General features: G+C 42.7%; 1 protein-coding gene across 4 annotated transcripts in view; it reads right to left on the bottom strand.

Annotated features, from left to right (window-relative positions):
• Nucleotides 1-20,386, bottom strand: part of CACNA2D3 (calcium voltage-gated channel auxiliary subunit alpha2delta 3) — a 943,155-nt gene that overhangs the window by 306,839 nt on the left and 615,930 nt on the right. For all 4 annotated transcript variants that reach the window (XR_008546971.2, XM_016941319.3, XM_016941320.4 and 1 more), the window contains 2 exons: nucleotides 12,929-13,007; nucleotides 1,480-1,613 (listed from right to left, as the gene is read on the bottom strand). Coding sequence is in view for 2 of the 4 variants with exons in the window: in XM_016941319.3 (XP_016796808.3) it covers nucleotides 1,480-1,613; nucleotides 12,929-13,007 (213 nt within the window). In the remaining 2 variants the exon portion in view is untranslated. Of the gene's footprint in view, nucleotides 1-1,479; nucleotides 1,614-12,928; nucleotides 13,008-20,386 lie in introns of those variants that run through there.

The following is a 20,386-nucleotide window of genomic DNA, read 5'->3' as shown; positions in this document are numbered from 1 at the left end:
AATCCCCATATGTAGTTGATTTTTTGGACCTTCTACTCTACTGATCTGTCTGTCCAGGTGCTACTACCATAATGTTTTAATTGTAGAAACTGTGTCTTATATTTTTTTTAAATTGATGAAACAAATAAAATGACTGAACAAACTGGCTATTTGGGGTTTGTACACAAAACCACTGAGTGATTTGGTTACTTTAATACTAGCTAGCCACACTCCTCCTCCTCCTCACTCCTATTTTTCCTGCCTTACCCAACAACATACAAGAAAAGATGAAGTTATCACCATGGCTGCTATTGTTAATATGGTGCCAACATAAATGGGGCAGCTTATTTTGTTTCCATGATTTAAAACCAAACTGGGGACAGACTCAAGCTGATAAAAGCTCATGGTCTCCCTAGCATCGGAGAAGCCTTTTCAGCTCAACATTCATCTTTATTCAAGATGACTTTTCCTGGGGAAGGAGTCTCCCTTTTTGACAAGGGGATACATTCATATTTCCAGGGCCGCATTGCATACTTTAAGGCTGAGATGGGGCAGGCTGCTGTGGCCTGGCCTGTGTCATGGTGTCCCCTGAAATGAGTTCCCACATGCTTTTCCTGCCCTGAGTTTGCCTGCAGCTGCTAGAAGTGCAGCAGGAATGAGAGAGCCCAGGGAGAGAAAAGCTGACCCATGACAGCCATCGAGATCACTCTGGAGGACAGCTGTGTCTGGGTTACAGTGATTAATGTGATGTTAATCCCAATAAAAATGACTGGAGAGAGGCCCTGTGAGAACACTTACAATCAATAAATGAAAAACACCACTCCCATCAGACTTATTATCACTATGAAAAATCACCCTGAGATTACATAAGAAACCCAGCCATTGAGCCATTACTTGATGATTGGCAAAGCTCCTCCTTTTCAGCTAATTCAGCATCAGAATCTGCTGCTTAGAATTCGGCTTTAGAATGGGCCCATGGTCAGAGTTCAAACAACAATCCAGTGCCTACTGAACCACCATTCAAGCATATTCTCACTTATGCATGGGAAGAAAATGCAACTGTAGCCTCCATGGTGGCCCCAATTCATTATTAGAGCTGAGCTTTGGTTACATTCCCAATTGAGACACAAAGATTCATTGCCAGGACTGGGGCTCACATATGGTGAGGACAGAATCTAAGAATGCTTGTAATCATTGCTACACTGACAGAATTTGAACACATGTGAAAAAGTGGGACAGAAGTAACGAGAAAAGACACAAGCAAAACGTGATTTCTTTTGTGCAGACCAGCTACCTTTCTGAAGTACGTGTCATACTTTCTAGTACATTATGATTTTTCACCAACTTTGCTTGTCAAGGTGACCAACACTATACAAACAATCAAGAAAAGTGTCACTGAACACAAAAAATAAGAGTGATACAGTTGCTATTTTCTGGAATTAACACAATTTGGGGATGGGGGTAAAGCTTAGCCTCTTTCCCAGGGCCCCGTGGACTCACAGTGCTGTCAATGTAAGCTTCGGTCCACACCACATCATGCTCCTGGTCGATGACTTTGGGCCGGCTAAGCACGTGAAGGTATTCCATGACATTCTCCTGCACATCAGCCAAGGTGGAGATCTGGGTAAAAAATCCTGTCAAAACCCAAGGGAGGGCCAAGTTTAGTAACAGACAGAAAGACCTGCAACTGAGAATATGCATATGCCATGCCTTCTTGCCCTCTAGCTAGTTTCCTTCTTTTTTCTTTTCAATGTTAGCTCCTCTCCCCCATTTTTCTTTTCAACGTTAGCTCCTCTCCCCCATCACCCACTTTATGAGTAATAAGTTCATGTTAGAAAATACAGTCAAGCAAATGTAATAAAATTAAAATCAGCCATAAACTCATCTCCCAGAGGAAGTTCCTGTTAATTCTTTGGAGAATATCCTCCCTAACTTTATACGCACCCCCCACTCCCCACATACATATACACACACACACACACACAGTATATGTTTACACAGACATACTGTGTGTGTGTGTGTGTGTGTGTGTGTTTATTCCCTGGTACAAATGACAGTCCTTTCTACATGATATTTTTGTAACCTTATTTTTTCATTTTTGTGAGTCTATTTCCAAAGGAAAAACTAGGAACCATAAAAATTAAAGGCTAGTTCATTTTTATAAACATAACAATAATAGTTATGATTAATTTTTGAGTGCTAAGTGCCATAAAATTTGCTAAACACTTGATCAACGTTGTCCCTCTTCTTTGTGACAACATATTTAAGTGCAGATGACTGTGCCCATTTTAAAGATAAGATGACTGATGCAGATGGGGGATATGTTTTTTGCCTATGTTCTCTCAGGCATCAAGTAGCAAATACAGATGATGAGTCCAGGTTTGTAAGTCTCTTAATTTGTCCCTTTTACTTCTACTGAATTTTGCCCTTTGTATGTTTGAGGCTAAAATTTCAGCCCATATCATGATGTGGTCCCCAGTGCTGCCTTTTAAATATGTTGGGTAGACATGATTTCTTTCTTTCCTTCTTTTTTTTTTTTTGAGATGGAGTCTCACTCTGTCACCCAGGCTGGAGTGCAGTGGTGCAATCTCTGCTCACTGCAAGCTCCGCCTCCCGGGTTCACACCATTCTCCTGCTTCAGCCTCCTGAGTAGCTGGGACTACAGGCACCCGCCACCACGCCCGGCTGTTTTGCATTTTTAGTAGAGACAGGGTTTCACCACGTTAGCTAGGACAGTCTTGATCTCCTGACCTCGTGATCCGCCTGCCTCGGCCTCCCAAAGTGCTGGGATTACAGGTATGAGCCACCACGCCCAGCCAGGTAGACATGATTTCTAAGCAACAGAAACATTCTCACCATGCTGTTGTCTTGTGATTGGTGACACTATTTTGGTCTTTAGTTCCAGGGCGCTGCTATGTTCCTGTACTGCTGTAGAGCTTGGGGTCACATCAGCTTTGCTGTGGGTTAGGAGATGTTAAAAGGGAAAGGGTGAACTGAACACAGGCCTGGATCCCTTGGAGGGAGCCCTTCATTCACACATTTATTGAAGGTTTCCTTTGTGTTTAGCATTGAAGAAGCAGCGATTAACAAGGTGAGCAAGACCCCTGCCCCCCTGGGGCCTGGCAGTTCTGAGTAAACAGACAATTACAAAATGGCACATTCAACATTAAGCTAAAACTTACAACAGGCACAGCCAATCAAATGTGGTTACCTTGAGCAAGGGTCAGTGTAGCTAGAACCTGAAGGATGAGGACCAGTTAGCCAGAGGAACTGGAATTAAAGATGGTGTCCAGCAAAACAAGGAATATAAATAAGGACCCAGGATCAGAGAGAAGCAGGCCCCTTCTAGGAACTAAAAATAGCTCAGAATGGCTGGAGTAAAGGAGTTGGTAGAGAGAGGGTAGAGTTAAGATGACATAAGATGACAGAAATGGGCAGGAGGACTGTCACACACAACTTGGGAAAGAGTTTAGACTTTATCCTATATGCAGGTAGTCAGGCAAGGATTTCAAGCAGGTGATGGACACAGATTCTTGTTTCCTCCCCGTGCCTCTAAATAAGGATCCTAGGCTCATACCACCTCCTACTCGCCAAACAAATTAAAGAGAGTATGTGTGCCTCTGAGGCCAGCTCCATCACAGCACTAGCTCCAGAGTTTATAGAATCTCTTAGTGACTAAAATAGGGCTCAGAAGGAAATACCAGCCCTGCTGTTGTCCAGAAAGGGTCGGGACCCACCCAGAGGATTTCTAAACAAAGGCCAGCTGGTTTGAATTTGGTGTGCCAACCCCAAACCAGGTTGGGACCATGTGGCTTCTGGGTTCCTGATGACAGCTCTGCATAGTGCTAATTAGCATGCATTGTCACTCCTGCCTGCCCCACCCTCCTGGCCTGGGTCAGAGCCTTTCCCATCCCAGGGGAAACAGGGCTCCAAAGGAATAGGCTGTGAGTTTCTGTCCTAGTTTGAGACCTGGGAGCAGGGCCTATGTTCACCTCTCTCAGCCATCAGGCACCATAGTTAGGAAGACCCATTTGGGATGCTGCTCTAGCAATGCTCCTAGATGGTTCCTCTTAGAGGCATGGTCGGAAAGGACAGGTTTTAAAAAGGATTGCCAGAGGATAGGGAACATGCCACATACACAGTTATCATCTCTCCAAGCATGGAGGCTGCAATCAGCGTTTGATAAGAAAGAAAATATTTCATCTCTTCTTTAGTAGGCAAATCTTGGGCTCTGCGTTAAGGGGTCTTGACACAGAGGACAAGCTAAGAGGGGTGCTACCATGGTAAAGTAGGGAGACACAACTCAATAGCTCCAGACCTTTAGGATACAGGGATGAGTGCTTTGCAGTGTCAAACAATTCTGTTTAGGCGCCTGTGCTCTTGGGCCCAGACAGGATCTTGTAGGAGTTCTTCTTGGTTGCCTGTATTCACATCTAATCCTCAAAGCCAGCAGTAAAGCTCTCTGATTTGGATTTTCCAAAACAGTGCCAAGGGAAGAAAGATGAATTTAAGGAGGAGGGTGGGAGGGACAGGTTATTAGGATAGAGAGGGAGTTGGGGGAAAACAATCATACATTTGGAAAAGGACAGAGCTGAGAAATCATCCCCACTTGTCCTTGCTTATCACAGCCAAGGTTCTGAAAGATTACAGAAAGCTGACTTCTCTCCAGAGCGACAGACCCACGGCCAACTGTATACCTGACACTTCCACAGGGATAACTAGCAGGATTCTCAGGCCGAATGCATCCAAAGCCAACTCCCGACTTCACTTCCCAAATCCATTCCTCTCCCAGTTGGTCATTCCCATCTCAGAAAATGGCACCACTTCCCAAAGAGGCCAAAACATAATTATCCTCCATATCCCTCCTTTCCTCACCCCACCCCATATGTAATACACCAGCATGTTCTTCTGGTCCTATCTCTAAAATCTATCTAAATTCACTTCCCCATCTCCACTGCTTCACTACTCCAAGATGCCATCATCTCTCACCCAGAGTCCACAAGAGTCTCCCCACAAATCCCTCTCCCCCTTGTCTAGGCTCCTCACAGCCATCAGAGATTGTCTAAAAGGTCGCAGCAAATCATCATCTTCCTGGTTGAAATCCTACAATAGCTTATATTTAGAGTTAAAATAAAATCCAGATGTCTTACCCTGACCTCCAAGACCCTCCCTGAATTGGCTCCACCTACCTGGGTGACCTCATCCCTGCCATCTCCCTCTTGCTCACTGTTCAGGCTCGCTGGCCTTCTTTCCCCGCCTCTCACATGCCAACTGCGTTCCCCTCCTCAGGGCCTGTGCACTTGCTGCCCTCTGCCTGGGACACCCTTTATCCCATTTTCCATGTTTGGTTCCTTTTTGTCACTCAGGGCTCAGCTCAGAGAGGCCCTCCCTGACATTCCTGTCTGAAGTCACTTCCTCTCCCTTCACCCTGCATCAGTCCCTTCAGAGGACTCATCCATCATTGGATTCTCACTTGCTTATTGTGTTCTCTCTAACTGGAATATTAGCTCCACGAAATGATTCAAAAATCCCCACCTTGTTGGGAGCAATATTCCAAGAACAGGGAGGGAAGGTATGCAGGAGCCATTAGTAAAGTGGGAACATTCTCTGAGGTCTTACTGAGATCCACCTTGCCTTTCTGCATGTGGGCCTCACAATGGCCCAAAGCATGTGCTCACCGTGTAGGGGAAGAAACACAAACTCTGAGTCAGTAATTTGTCCTGGATGAATTCGAATCCAGGTTCATTTGATTCCAAAGCCTTTGCTCTGAACCACTGAAGACACTGCCTCTTTCGCTGCTGGGAAGGGACAGGAGAGCAGCTCAGAGCTCCTCCCCCAGGAGGGTAACTCTAATGGGCTATTTGCGTATTGTAGCTGGGGAACTCTGAGGATGGGGATGGGGCAATATATGACTGTCCTTTGAGCAATGAGCAACAACAAAGATCTACTCAAACCCCAGTCTATAGTTCCAACTTATATTTCACTATGTAGACCAGGGATGCAGATGTATAAAAAGGTGAGAAAAGATAAAATTTTAAAAATAATATTGACAATAACAATGTATGCTGCAAAGCTTATGCACATTTGATTCCAACTCATTAAAGTTTAAAATCTTTCTGAGCCTTTTTTTTTTTTTTTTGGTTTTTAAATGTCTTAGTATAAGTTTTAGTTAACAAATGATGGATAATAGGAAATCGCTAAGGGCTAGAATCTGGCTGTAACCATTGTAACCATAGACACTTCCCTTGTTTTCCCTCTGTATTCTCTCAGCTGGCCACTTTCCCTCCCCTTTCCCTCTGTTTTTTTTCCTGTTAAATTCTAGGTCTTGAATGTTTATTCTCTTTTTTAATGTGCTTTTTTGGACTTCATATATCATGTAAGAAAACAGAATCAGCAATCATTCGCTAATTACCAAGGAGCAATTAATGCTGAAGTTAGCCACCTATTACAAATGGTCTGCTCATTTTTCTCTATAACATCAATTTATTTACCTTATTCCCTTGCAGAGCTCCTTCTGTGAACTCTGGGTTACAAATACTGCATGTGATAAACCATATGCAACGCAGTGCTTTGTGTTTCTGAGATATTACCCTTACTTGGGGATTTTTAGAGTCTTTTGCCTCAAAGCTGCCTGAGCATGAGAAGCTCCTGTGGTGAATCATTAAATACTCCACTTTGCAATGACCAGATCCAAGGGTACCAGGAGTCTGTCCTCAGTGGGCAGATCCTAGCTGTCTACCTCAAATAGTGAGGTCCTCCTTCCATCTTTGGAGTGACGGGTATAGCTTCCTTTGATTCCTTTGAGTCTTTGAGTCTTTCCAAAGACTCTTCCCACCTTAAGCAAGGCAGGCGGAAAACCTGAGAGCCAGTACCAAAATTTCAGTCTCCAGAGGGTGCTGAGGTAAGAATGAGATTTAGGAGGGCAGTGAAGGTGATGCTGTGGCTTCCCTGGTTTGCATTCCCTATGAGCAACGGTGTTCTTGGAAGACGCTCCCAATACTGTGTTCTGTGTCATCTTCCTCCTCCTCCCGGTCAAGATCACACACTACTGAAAAAAACACTTATTTCTATAGAAAAAGGTACAATTTATAAACAGCTTCCTACCTCCCTGTCTTCTCTGACTTCACAAAAAACAAGCAAGAGGTCTGTTGAGTGCTGAGAGCAGAAGAACCCATATTCATGGTGTTGGAGAGAATGGACATTGAGGGCAGGGAGCCCAATGGTCTTGGTGGGAGAACCGCACTCCTGAGCAGAGCTCTCAAAATCAGCTTGAGCCTCAGATGAAGGGACACATCTTTTCCTTTGTGACTATGACTACATTTTAATTTCTAACTCCATGTTAAAAATACAAGAAAAAGAAGAAAACAATCTAAAGGTACACACTGGGGAAATAGGAATGCTGTCTCCTTCTTATAGCTCTGTGGCTACACCCATCACACCTTGCTGTGGTTTCTCCTGGTCTCATCTTATCTACAGCCTTAATGTCCCCAACTCTGAAACATCAGGACCTGAACCATACCACTGTGCAAACTGAAGCAGTGCCATTTCCAGAACATACAGGCTGGGCATAAATCCCAGCTCTGGCCTTTGTTAATTATGGCACATTGAAATCCTTTCTCACTCTCTAGTTTTCTTTTCCTAGATTACCTCAAATGAAGAGAGATACGTAAGAGTTCTCTATGAATCACAGCTTTCTCCTCTCCAAAGAGAAGCAGCCTTACATCTGATGAAGAGTTCAGGCTGGGGCTTTGGATCACCTGGGCCTAAATCCTAGCTCTACTGCCTGCTGGCTGGTAATCTGGAACAAGGTGCTAGTCTTGCTCAGCCTCAGTTTCCTTCTCTGTAAACAAAAATAATGATAACAGTACCTCATAGAGCCTTTGGGAGGATCAAAAGAGGTAATGCACAGATGTACTCCGTTCTATGCCTGGCACTTAGTGAGCAGCTTGTCATCCTTAGTTGCTGTTTTACAATAACAGCAAGCATCACCATCTTCATTGCCACTCAAAATCTCTGATTCTAAGGAATGTGTGCAATGAACTACAAAAAGGTATTTAAATAGCTGCTGTTTGTGCCTTCCTTCACCTCTCTTGAAATAGCAAAATGTTTTAATTGCCCCTTTTCTCCTGCTGTCGCCTATGACCATTGTGGCCTCATAAATGTGAAGCTATCTTTTGGGGGACACTACATGTGGAAAGATAGAATGAGGTTAAGAATCTTTTTATTGAAAAAAGATTAGGAGCTGGACCTTCCAGGAAGTCTCAGGCCACCAGTTCTCTTTCGAATAAGGAGAGAATGACCTTTAGCCCATGGAAAAGGGGTAAACTAAGCAGACGACAACACATGTGGCATTTCCATTGGACCTGACGATGACTGATCGGTTGAGAACCCAAACATGGAGGCCCTTCTTTATTTGCACAGCTGGAAAACACTCCATTAACTGTGATTTCTGAAGGAGAATCAGCCAGTGCTTATTTAAAATCTTGGCATACTGAATGTTAGAGAAGGTCACCATGGCTTTGTGAAATGTCTGGGCTAGTCGGTAGTCGGCCCTCTTTTCTGTTTTCCAGTTCACTTATTTTTGAAATAGTGTGAATGCAGAACTTTAAATTCCACCAGCCATTCTACGGTGGCAATGATTGTTTTAATGTATGTAAAATGGCTTGCTGCTTTGTCTCATTAGGGTTGGTTCCCTCAAGACAGGACCTACTTATGCATAAAATGAAATAAACTCACAAGCTCCAGGCCTCCCTGGATTTTGCTGGTAGACTGTAGGAGGCAGAGAACTATTGCAAGGGGTACGAATGTCCCCAGACATTCATTTCCAGAGGAAAGTGTCTGAGATCTGCTAGCTAAGAACTGTCTCCATGGCTACCAGACTCCCAAGGAAGAAGTCCTGCACTGATAGCAGGTCCTTGACCACTAACTCAGGGACAATGTGAGAGCCCTCATGATTCTTGCTCCCTCCCAGGGTCATTCTGTGGTCAGGCCCAGTGGGTTAGTTCTGCCTCCTTGGACACTCCTTGGGTCTGCTCTGGTCCCTGAATGCTAATGCTTCATTTCACTGCAGAAGTTGGCTGAGTCAGGGTGAAAATATGTAAGGGGGCCCTCTGGACCTCATGACACTTGAGATGAAAAATGTTATGCTGCCTCCATACTATAACAATCTGAGACTATAAACAATGATTTAATTAATGACCATAGAAGAATACTTGCTCACCGATGTTACATGGTCCAAAACCCCTTAACTGACGCAACGTGAAGCCAATGTTTATATGGGCACAGATGACTGGAATATCACATTTTGATGGCATTGCTACTTTGAAGAGTGGCAAACAGTGACATTCCCAAGGCTCTTTACATAGAAGCAGAATGAGGAAGATGAAACTATCAAGAGGGGCTGACTCTGGTAGGAAGGGAAATAACTGGATGTGGACAGGAAGGGAAGGAGAATTATTATGGAATCCACAGCCTGTCCAGCCAAGCAGCTACTATTACCTCCCTGGATTTTCTGCACTGCTGTACTCAGAACTTATAAATCCTAAAGGCTATATTCTATAGCCAGGCCCTAAAATACTCTGAGTTGACTAAACTGTCTTCAAAAGGATGCCTCAAAGATTCTTATAAACAATGACTAAAACTAAATTATGGTGTAATATTAGTTGATTAAGACAAGACTTCAATTTCAGTAATTTTCATCAGCTGGACACAGACAGTGGTAAAAACAATAACCCATGACTAAATGCATACTAGCTGATGGAAGAATTGCAATCTGATGTGGCAAGAAATAACAGCAAATTTTTTTAAAAAAAATTAAAAAATGGAAAGGAACTCTTTTTTTCAAGACCACAGAATAAAGGAAAAAATGGGAAAAGTATAGCTAACTCAAGGTTTTTAAATGTCAACAAAGTTCCAAAACTAATTTCAAGAAAGGCCTCTTCACTCAGAGGAAATCTGGGATCTACTCAGCCTCCCTCTCCTCTGCCTGTGTTCTTCCTATAGTTCTCCCTGAAATGAGGCCAAATGTGTAACTCTGAGACAAGCAGAATTATTGATACCTTTTAGTGAAGCAAGCCAGACAATGAACGAAACACAATTGCAGAAGGTGTTATTTTAGAGCTTCAAGGATATGTTAAAAACTTCCATGCAGCCCTTCCTTTTGTAGATGAGGAAATTGAGCCTTGCTTGAAAGACTGTTCAAATAGAAGCAGATAATTAAAGAAAATGCCAAGCAAAGGGAAAGATGGGTGCAGGTTTAAGAGCCTGGCTCTTCACCTATTCTTGGAGAACTTTCCCACACTCCCATCCACAATGCTGAGCGCCCCCCAGAGCATTTATTTCTCCATGGGCTTCCTCTGCCCACACCCAGTTCAGCAGGGAGAAAGAATTGGCCCAAGCTGGGTACCATAATCTCTTCAAAGGGGTGAGGAGGAGGACGTGAAATCAGAATTTAGATTTGCTAGTCAGCCTCAAACGGAAAAGATATAAATACTCCTTTCCGATATTGTGCCTTGCCCACAGTATTCTTGCGTGGATGGATGGGCATGCATGGTACGGGGTGGCCATTCCTGGCTGTATGCATGCCATAGTAGGGAAGGTCTATCTACAAGGAAGAAGAATGCCATGGACATGTCAGAAGAAACTGAGAAGGAACAGAAAAACAAAAACATGTCTTCCTTCTCCCTTGTGAGACCCAAGCTTCCCTTCTACCAGGGTTCTCAGTCACCCCCCTCTCTCCAAAATGCCCCCTTTTTTAATTTCAGGGAACAACTTTGGGGGCTTGCACCTAAAACAACTTTGTCTTAGGCCATCAAAACTGGAGCTAAGACCCACAAACCCTTCACTGAGTCCTCTTTTCTCCACTAAAGTCCAAACACTGGAACTTTTATGAAGGATGGCTTAGGAGACCCATTTAAAGCAGACCACTGAAATCCATCAATACCAATCTACTATGCAACAGGACCTACCTTCCTTTATTAGTACTTAGAGTCAACTTACCTATTTTTTCAAACATCAAAGGAGCACCCACTCTGGTACGAGGCTGGGCTGTGTCAGAGCACCCAAGATGAAATCAGAGTCAAAGGCTGCTCTCATGGAGCTTGTAGCCTCAGAAGGGAGGCCAACAGGACCCAGAGATCAACATAACACAAGAGAATAACTCAGGGTGCTTACATACCAGAGCCAAGCTACCAACTTTATTTATATGGCATCATGTCATGCCCACAACATGTGTGAGGGGAAGGTATTGTCACTACCTCTGCTCTGTAGATGACGTGACTCAGATCTACCCAGATAGGTTTGGTAACTTGCACATAGTTGGTGGATAGTGATTGCTCGACTTGGATACGACTTGGATACAAGGAGTCTGGACTCTCCTCCCTATTAACTTGCTATGCTTTGCCTTCTTGGCCATGTGTAAAATGAAAAGAAGGCCTTCACAGACTGGGCAGCCCTATTACTTCCTTCCCAGTGCTGTCCCCAAACTATTTGTTTCTGACATGCAACAGGGAATTGGTAATCAATTAACCTTATGAATATAAAAAAGCTAATGATTATTGAGCACTTATTATGTCCTAGTATTGAACGAGGCACTTAATATGCACCATTTCGTTAATAAGTATTAAAGGAAGAACTGTATACAAACTTTCAGTTAGACAGAAGAAATGAGTTCAAGAGATATACAGTATAACATAGTGACTATAGTTAATGTGTTATATACTTGAAAATTGCTAAAAGAATAGATTTTAGGTATTCTCATCACAAATAAATAATAAAGATGTAAGGCAATACATATGTTAATTACCTTGATGTAGTCATTTACACAATGTACACATACTTCAAAACATCATGTTCTACACCATAAATACACATAATTTTATTTGATAGTTTAAAAATTAAAGGAAGAATTATTATTGCCATTACCATTTTGAGTATTAGAACATTGAGGCAAGTTAAAGTTGACCAACTTAATTAGTAATGTATGTAAAGTTATGCTATAAGAACATATCAAACTAAAAATCTCAGTGGCTTAACATAAAAGTTTATTTGTCATGAACACTACTTATAATCCAGTGTGGGTTGGCAGATGCAAGGGGCAGTGAAAGTCATCTGCTCCATGTGTTCACTCAAGGACCCAGGATGATGAAGGCTGCTGCATCTCGTGACTGTTCTGTCTGGACCATGGACCTTCAGAGTTCACAAGAGCAGAAGAGAGTACCAACACCACCACACTAGCTCTCAAATGCTTTAGCCCAGAAATGACTCAGGTTGATTTCACTCCCGCCCTATTGGCCAGAACCAGTCTTGAAGCCCCACCTATAGGCAAGAAGGCTAGGAATGATGAGACAGCATATGGATATTTGATGCACAGTAAATGTCTCTGCCATAGCAATTCTCCCAAGGCTACTCAGCTACTAAGCAGAAGAGTGGAAAGGCTTAACCACTCCACTTGACTATGTCCTCAAAATTTGGCACTGGGCATAGTGGCTCATGCCTGTAAAGAGGCCACTTTGGGAGGCCAAGGCGGGCAGATCACTTGAGCTCAGGAGTTCTAGACCAGCCTGGCCAACATGGCGAAACCCTGTCTCTACTAAAAAAACAAAAATTAGCTGGGTATTGTGGTGCACACCTGTAATCTCAGCTACTCGGGAGGCTGAGGCACAAGAACTGCTTGAACTTGGGAGGCGTGGTCTGCAGTGAGCTGACATCGCGTTACTGCACTCCAGCCTGGGCAACAGAGCAAGATTCTGTCCACAAAAAAAAAATAAAAAAAGAACAGAAAAAAAAAAACATAATTTGGAAGAAACCGTTACAAGTCTATCAGTAATCACTTAGATATACCCAGACTTTATCTTAGAATTATTAGAACTCTCTACTTTCTCATGAATATTCCTAATTCTGCACAAGTAGGTAGAAGTTATTCAGAGCCGAGCACAATGGGAAGACCCACCTTTGTTGGCACAGGCCATCCACTTTAGATTGTCTGCAAACGCAGCCTCTCGTCCAATGAGGTATGTGAAGATGCGAACCTGAAGGGAAGACAAACACATGGCTGAGCGGCATTCACTTTTCGCCATCCTGCACAGATCACATGCATGGCTCACACACATGTGGCTTACCTCTTTAATGCTCCATGCTTCCCATCTGCAGGAACATATTTAAGACATCTGAAGTACAGTCAGCTAGAAATGTATTCAAAATTGGGGCCTTTGATCTTTTATACCATATGGCACTCACTGGTGGTGGTTGTTTTTCGGTGCGCAAGTCATGACAGAAGAGAATAACTGGGAATGGGAGACTGGCAGCCTCACGGGCCTGGGCTTGCTCCACACATATGGACAAGGATCATCTAAGTCTGGACCAAATCCCCAACCATTTTCCCCATTCACACAGGAAATGCAGAGTGTGCTCTTCTTGGGAATAAAAATGCCCCTGAAAGACCCTCGACATTTCCCTCCAATGGTGAGGCCAGGCTGCAGACACTCTCTTACCATCTGTGGTGTCTGGCATGATATTAGAAGATAATTAACTGGGATGAGAGACACAGCCTGTGGCCAGGAGATCTATGGGGACTCTTTCTAGTCTTCCTAAGCTTTCGGTTCCTGAAGAGCAAAAAACATATGTAAAAACCCGGCTTTCTTATTTTCTATTGGTTTCTCAACCCTCTCTTATGAGGTCAGAACTCTTTGAAACAAAGCATGACCTACCTGCCAGATGGTACTTAAGGTTAAATGGAAGAAAGATAAGGAACGAAAAGGTTAAAATCCTTTAATTCAATTTAAAATGGTATGTGGGTCAATGCCACACAGTCCAAATAAAACCCTTCGGATGGGCCATGTGCAGCCTGTGGCCACCTCTTTGTGACTGAGGTCAGTGAAGACATGGCATTAGATGAATGACACTCAGCAGGTGGTATCAAAGGCTTTACCAGGTGATGTCCTTCCAGCTCCTCTAGTCTGATGGGTCAAGTGCTCCTATTGCTCCTCCCCAGCCTTTGCTACAATTGTGGTTAGCTAGCATTTTGTGTAGCTGGTCTGTGAAGTCGATCTGCTCCACTAGAGTATCCAGTTGACTAGGGAAGGAAGAGATGTGTCTCCTTTACCTGGCTGGGCCCTGATGGAGCACTGCACTTGGAACATTGATACTCAATACATGAAGAGATTAAAAAAAAAAAAAAAAAAAAACGCTTACAGTGGATTGTAAAAATGAATATTCTGTTTTAATTATGCATATCCTCTAATCTGGGCATTATAACTTGAAGGCTAGTTGTGAGGTAATGGTTTCTTCCTAATTTAAAGGGATATGTAAATGCACGTTATTATTATGGAATGTCAGTCTGTGCTCATCTGTGCTTGGTAAGGCCATTACTTTATTTATCACAGCTCCTGCAAGGGGATTTCTGGGGTGGATGGGCAGGCAGACAGACCTCTCTCCAGTCCTCTGGCTCTTCTCCACACCATTCCCATCAGAGTCACATTTGGGAGTGAGGATATGGTTTTTGTTTTGTTTTGTTTTTTAAATTGGGAGATTCTGGCTTCTCTTGGGGGGAAAAGAAAGCAAAGATCCAGCTGAGCGCGGTGGCTCACACCTGTATTCCCAGTACTTTGGGAGGCCGAGGTGGGCAGATCACGAGGTCAGGAGATCGAGACCATCCTGGCCAACATGGTGAAACCCCGTCTCTACTAAAAATACAAAAAAATTAGCTGTGCATGGTGGCATGCATCTGTAGTCCCAGCTACTCGGGAGGCTGAGGCAGGAGAATTGCTTGAACCTGGGAGGCGGAGGTTGCAGTGAGCTGAGTTTGCGCCACTGCACTCCAGCCTGGTGATAGAGTGAGGGCCCATGTCAAAAAAAAAAAAAAGCAAAGATCCAGCCTCATATTGCCAAAAGTGATTACCACTGATCCTCCTTCATATAGCTGCACCCCCTGTTCACTTTCTCTGCCTGTCCACTGTCGGCACTTAACTGAGAATCTCTGATTGAGGGGAGAAACTGAGGCCCAGTTAAGTAAAGTGTTTTGCTTCATTTCATCAAAGTTGCATCTCATGAGAGAGGACTTCTAAGACCTCAGGATAGCACTGGTATCTGCTTTTAACCTTTGGGATATGCTGGTTTGGTCAATACAGAAGATCCCAACCAGCTCCAAGGCCCAGAGCCAGCACCCACAGAATCCAGGAGGAACTGGAATCAAGTCTCTTGAGACCAGACCCATGCTTTCTCATAAATCTTTGTCTTTAATTTCAAATTTAAGCTCTTTAAAGGGGAAACACTAGACCGACAAAAACTTGTATCCCCACTGGCTCCTTGGCAAGCAAGAAGCCTAAGAGATGCCTCTGAGGAAATGAAGCTATGAGTCTATCTTCATAAGCAAAGACCCAACACAAAACAACCCATATTTTTGAGCAAAAGTAGCTGTGAGTGCCAGCCTCCTCTGCTGTCTAGACGAAGAGCCTTCATATAAACCGAGTTCTCTTGGAGACATAGTTAAAACTCCAGAACAATACTGTGAATCACCAGCAAAACTTCTACAACTCCTAATTTAAAAGATGGCAACCTATTTGGAAAACCAGTAGAATTGTGCCAAACTTCAGATCAGACATGGCTGCTTAAGAATAATTATGCTAACAATAACCATAATAATGAAAACCATCACCATGTCCCCTACCTCACCAGCACAGTCCTACCACGACCACCACCACCACTGAGGCTGCTACAATCAGCACCATCCCCTGGGTCAGGTAATGTGCTGAGGGGTTTATGGGTATTATATTTGCTTCATTGGTTTGTACGTTATTTTATTGCTTATGAAAGAAAATCAGAATAATGTTCAATATTTCCACTGATTTGTAGTCCTTGGCTCCCAGTACACTGACCTCCTTATCTGAGCAGAAATGGCATGAAAATGACTTGTTGCATGTCTGCCTACAAAATAAACATAATCAAAGGATGCTGGGTTCACGCCCTACATCTCTCACAATAATGCCTTTCAACTGACCACAGAAGAAAAGAGATTTTACTTTAAAGTAGGAAATATTTTGGAGAGAAATTTAATAATAGCATTTTATATTTGCAGGTTTTTTTTTTCACACAGTAATTCCACCCTCAGGCATTTATCTTATAGCTGGGATAACAAATAAAATGCTTATGGGGACTAAGAGGTAACAAAAAGGACAGAAGTGGTAGAAGAGAGTACATATTTTCTGGAAGCCCTAGAATTCAGATTTAGACATTTTCAAAAATACACAATTAAAAGTACAAGGATGTTCACCTTCATTACTTGTAAAGGTCAAAAACTGTTAAATTCTAAGTCTTTCTTGATAGCTGACTGGCTACAAGTTCATGGTACATTCGTGTAGTGGGCTACCCAGCAGCTATGTCCTCATCCATGATGTACTGGTAAAGGTAAAAAGCAAGTTGTGGGTTTTGTGTAGCACAAAATTCTATTTTTTTCTAAAAGTGGCCTCATACTTTTTATTTCATAAATTTTATACCATTTTACAAACTAGCATTGCTTTAATAATTAAAGATCATTTTAAGTGAAAAGAAAGCAATGACATTGCTACTTCCTGAACAACTCTGTTACAACATAGGAAGAATAAATGTTGCTGTGAAAATCAAACACAAAAAAGAGATGACATGTGGAAATTAAGTCCTGGCCTTGCATATTCCAGTTAGTACTGCCTTACGCTACTGCTCATTTAACTGAGAGCAAAACCTCTGTGAACAACAGTCAAATTGCTCCTAATTTCCATCATTAACAGATTCTGTACCCTAATGGATTTTATTTCCAACAACTGGAGTTTCTTCCCTAGGAAGCACCACGTAACAAACTTTCAGTGGTCTGCCTTGAGCCCAGCTACTTTTCAGATGCAAGGAGTGTGAAGCAGAGCCAAATCTGGGGTGCTCCTGAAGGCCAGGTGCACGGCACAGACAACCATGGGAAGGTGCTGTGGCATAGTTCTGGCATACACCAGAGCTCCCCGTAAAGCCAGGCTTTCATGCTCATCATCTGCAGGCATGGAGCGCACCACTTTCATTAATGCAGCTCAAAGGCAGGGGTGAAAAAAAAAAAGTCTGCATCAGCCTCTTCGCTCATTTTGATCTCCCACTTAAGTTTGGATGGTCTTTAAATGTTCTACAAACCCAATTAAGCTTAATAAAATGTTAAGATGTAGACTTTCAAAGTTCAAAGTCACTTACCTTAATCTACTTAGTATAAAATTTCCCCAATGGAACCAACAAAAAACTCATCCAGATTTTTTCAAAAAACCGATTATGCTTTTTACTCACATAGAAGCAATCCCCATCAGAAACTGAGAGGGGTACCCTTCTTTTTAACCTTTGGTGAAGATAGATAGTCTGTAAAGATAATGAATCAAATTTTCTCCTTTCTGCAGCCATTAAAATTAGGGGAAAGAAGTGGCTACCAGGAGAGTTATATGGGGCAATTGCACAGACAGAAAATAGGCTGCTGCTGCCTGCACATCTCCCTTCAATAATGAAGAAAGCTTGTGTTTCTGAGAGAGTCCAAGAGGAGTAGTTTGTCATCTATCACGTGTAACTCATGAGTGCCTACTATGTGCCAGGGACCATTCTTGGTGCCAGGGCTACCATGGGTAAACAAAACAAATTCTGCCCTCAGGGACTTCACATTTTCTTGGGAGGGAAACATAATAAATGGCAAATTCATATAGAATGTTTATGTATTTGTTGGATTAAACGCTGATAAAGAAAATAATGCAAAGTAAGGTGATGGAGAGTGATGGGGGCTGCATTTTTAGAAAAGGAAGATGGGAAGGTCTTCCTGATAAGATGGCATATGATCAGAGATCTAGACAAAATGGAGTGGGGGAGAAGGAACAAGCCATATAGCTAATGGGAAAGAGCATTCCAGGTGAAGGGAACAAAAGGTACGAGGTCCCTGCGACAGGGAAGCTCCAGGGATATTGAAGGGGCTCGTGTTAATGGAACGTAGTCACCTAGCAGAGGCTGCAGGAAATTAACTTGGAGATACAATGGGTGCCACATCATGTGGATGCCTGCAAGCCACTTTTCCTTTTATTTCAGGAGAGACTGAGCAGAAGTCTGACATGAGCTGATACATAATGTAAAAGGATCATTCTGGCTGCAGGATAGAGCATAGGCCATGAACAGTGCACTCAACCTGGCTGCCCATTCCATTATCCTATGATAATCTTATAATTCTGAATGCCCATGTCCCATCCACAGCCATAGAGAGTAAGGGTAGAAACAGAGGTAGTAAGTACGAGGTCACTACAATGTTCCAGGTGAGAGATGACTGTGGCTCTGGCCAGGGCAGTGAGAGTCCTCAAACTTCACAAGGCATCAGTATCACCAGGGGCCTCGAATCACATGTTGAAGGTGGAGTCATAGCACCCACCCTCCCGAGGTTCAGAATAAAGTAGGCCCAGGGATATACATTTTTAAAAATGTCCGTGGGGTCTGACACAGGTAGGCTAAGGCCGACACTTTAAAAAATGCCACCAAGCAGATGAGGTCTAAGTGAGACCAAACATTAAGAAATCACTGGAGCCATTTCCAGGAAAGCTATTCCTACAATTTACTAAGGATTGAGGCAAAACTTTAAGGAGTTTACAATCCAGTGGGTGGTTAAAAAAATAGAGAAGCTGGATCAAAATGACATTTTTTAAAAAGCTTGTGTCAACCAAAGAAGGCAGGATCATGAGACATCAGCCAGAATTGGCAAGCAGGATTAGCTAACTATACTTTCCTCTTTCCCCAAGAAAGGGCAGATCTGTACCCAGCTGTCTGTAGCTGCTGAGCTGGGTCTTCACAATCTTTGGAATTACAATAATTCCACTCTTGCTCCCAGATGCAGAGGAAAGGAAGGTTTGGAGACCAAGCACTTACGAGCCTCAAAAAACAGTCTATATTTTTATAGAAAAAAGAAGGTAATCTTTCATTTTAAAAAACATTTAACTACAAATCCATTCCTTCTACCTTTAAAAGCAAGCAAGTTGTATGAATTATTTATGTCAGTGTCATTTGCTACCAAATCTCTTCATTACCTATCGGTGCCCACATTCATGGGTTCTAAATTTTAATTTAGCTAAGTGGCAGCCTCCGTATTAGGCATGCCTTCCTGTCATCTTCCTGTCTTCTCACCTGCTCATGTCCTTTTGGACTCACTGCCCAACTCAGTTATTCCCTAAAATATTTCCAGGATTTCTCAAAATGATGGATGACTTCAGCTTTAGAAAGGGGTCTCCTGACATCTTTATGTTTTAAAGTCCATTTGCAGCTAATGAATATGTTCTTAATCTATATCTTCACAAAAGATATTACTAACCAACTTTCATTGTTATTTGCTCATTTCTATGATTTCTGGTACAGAGAAGCATTTCTGAATAAAATCCTTAATCTTTAAGCAGAAGATAAGGGTTGGAACCTGATTACTCACATAAATGCTTCATAAATCATTGCCAATATTTATCTTCATGAAAATTCTACAAGAGTAGAGATGGGCTCAAAGAAGGTTGACTCCAAAGGAGACAGTTATATTGAGCAGGCTGCTTTAATCTATAAGCCATCATGCTCATAATAAAAGAAGAAACATCCTTATCCAGAAGGAAGAGAAAGGCAACCATGGTAACGCTACCCTGAACAGCAATAAAATGGGATAAATTGAATTAAATTACAAAAGTAATAAAATTTCAACAAACGAATATCATAGATGATTATGAAAAATGGACTGTCACCTTAGGGATGCTCTAAGAGTCTATACAATCTCCTTTTTCCCAAGCACAAGTGCCTGATACCTCAAGTGTGGTATTGAAAAAAAAATTCCAATTCAGAAAAAAAAAAAATTGTTATTTGTAATCTTCTGGCCAAAGGGATAAAAGTCCAGTTTTATGGCCATGTGTTTTGTTAAGGTGAAGGAGACAGGTGTTTCTTGGCCATCCAGAGACTACGACCTGGGGTTGGTACAATGGAACACGAGATTACATATAGCTCAATGGAGCAATAAGAAGTCAAGCTGCAAACATCCTTAAAGGTGTGTGATGCAATTTATTAGACTATCCAGCTCCACTGAATTCATTCAGAGGACAGGGCCAGTGTATTAACCATGTCTTTGGATTTTTCTGTAGTATTATTGCTCTGATGTCTGAGGCCTTATGACCTTGGAGGGACTCCCCCTCCTAGGGTTAGCTAATTCCTGGAGATAGTAAGCAACTGGCCTGCAAGTGCATTTCTGATACACAAACCAACCAATCCACAGCCCATGCCTCCAATCACCTCCCTTCATCAGGCTCTCACACTCGAGGTCATACCACCTGCCCTAATCACCCCAGGACCAGGTAGCAGACAACTCGGGGCAGCCCCTCTACCCCAGTGCCCACTGAGATGATTGACTGTCCAATGCTAA

The sequence above is a fragment of the Pan troglodytes genome, chromosome 2 (genome assembly GCF_028858775.2).
Source record: "Pan troglodytes isolate AG18354 chromosome 2, NHGRI_mPanTro3-v2.0_pri, whole genome shotgun sequence".
Taxonomy (NCBI): domain Eukaryota; kingdom Metazoa; phylum Chordata; class Mammalia; order Primates; family Hominidae; genus Pan; species Pan troglodytes.
The sequence above is the reverse complement of the archived record's forward strand: the minus strand, read 5'-3'. Positions and strand labels throughout refer to the sequence as shown.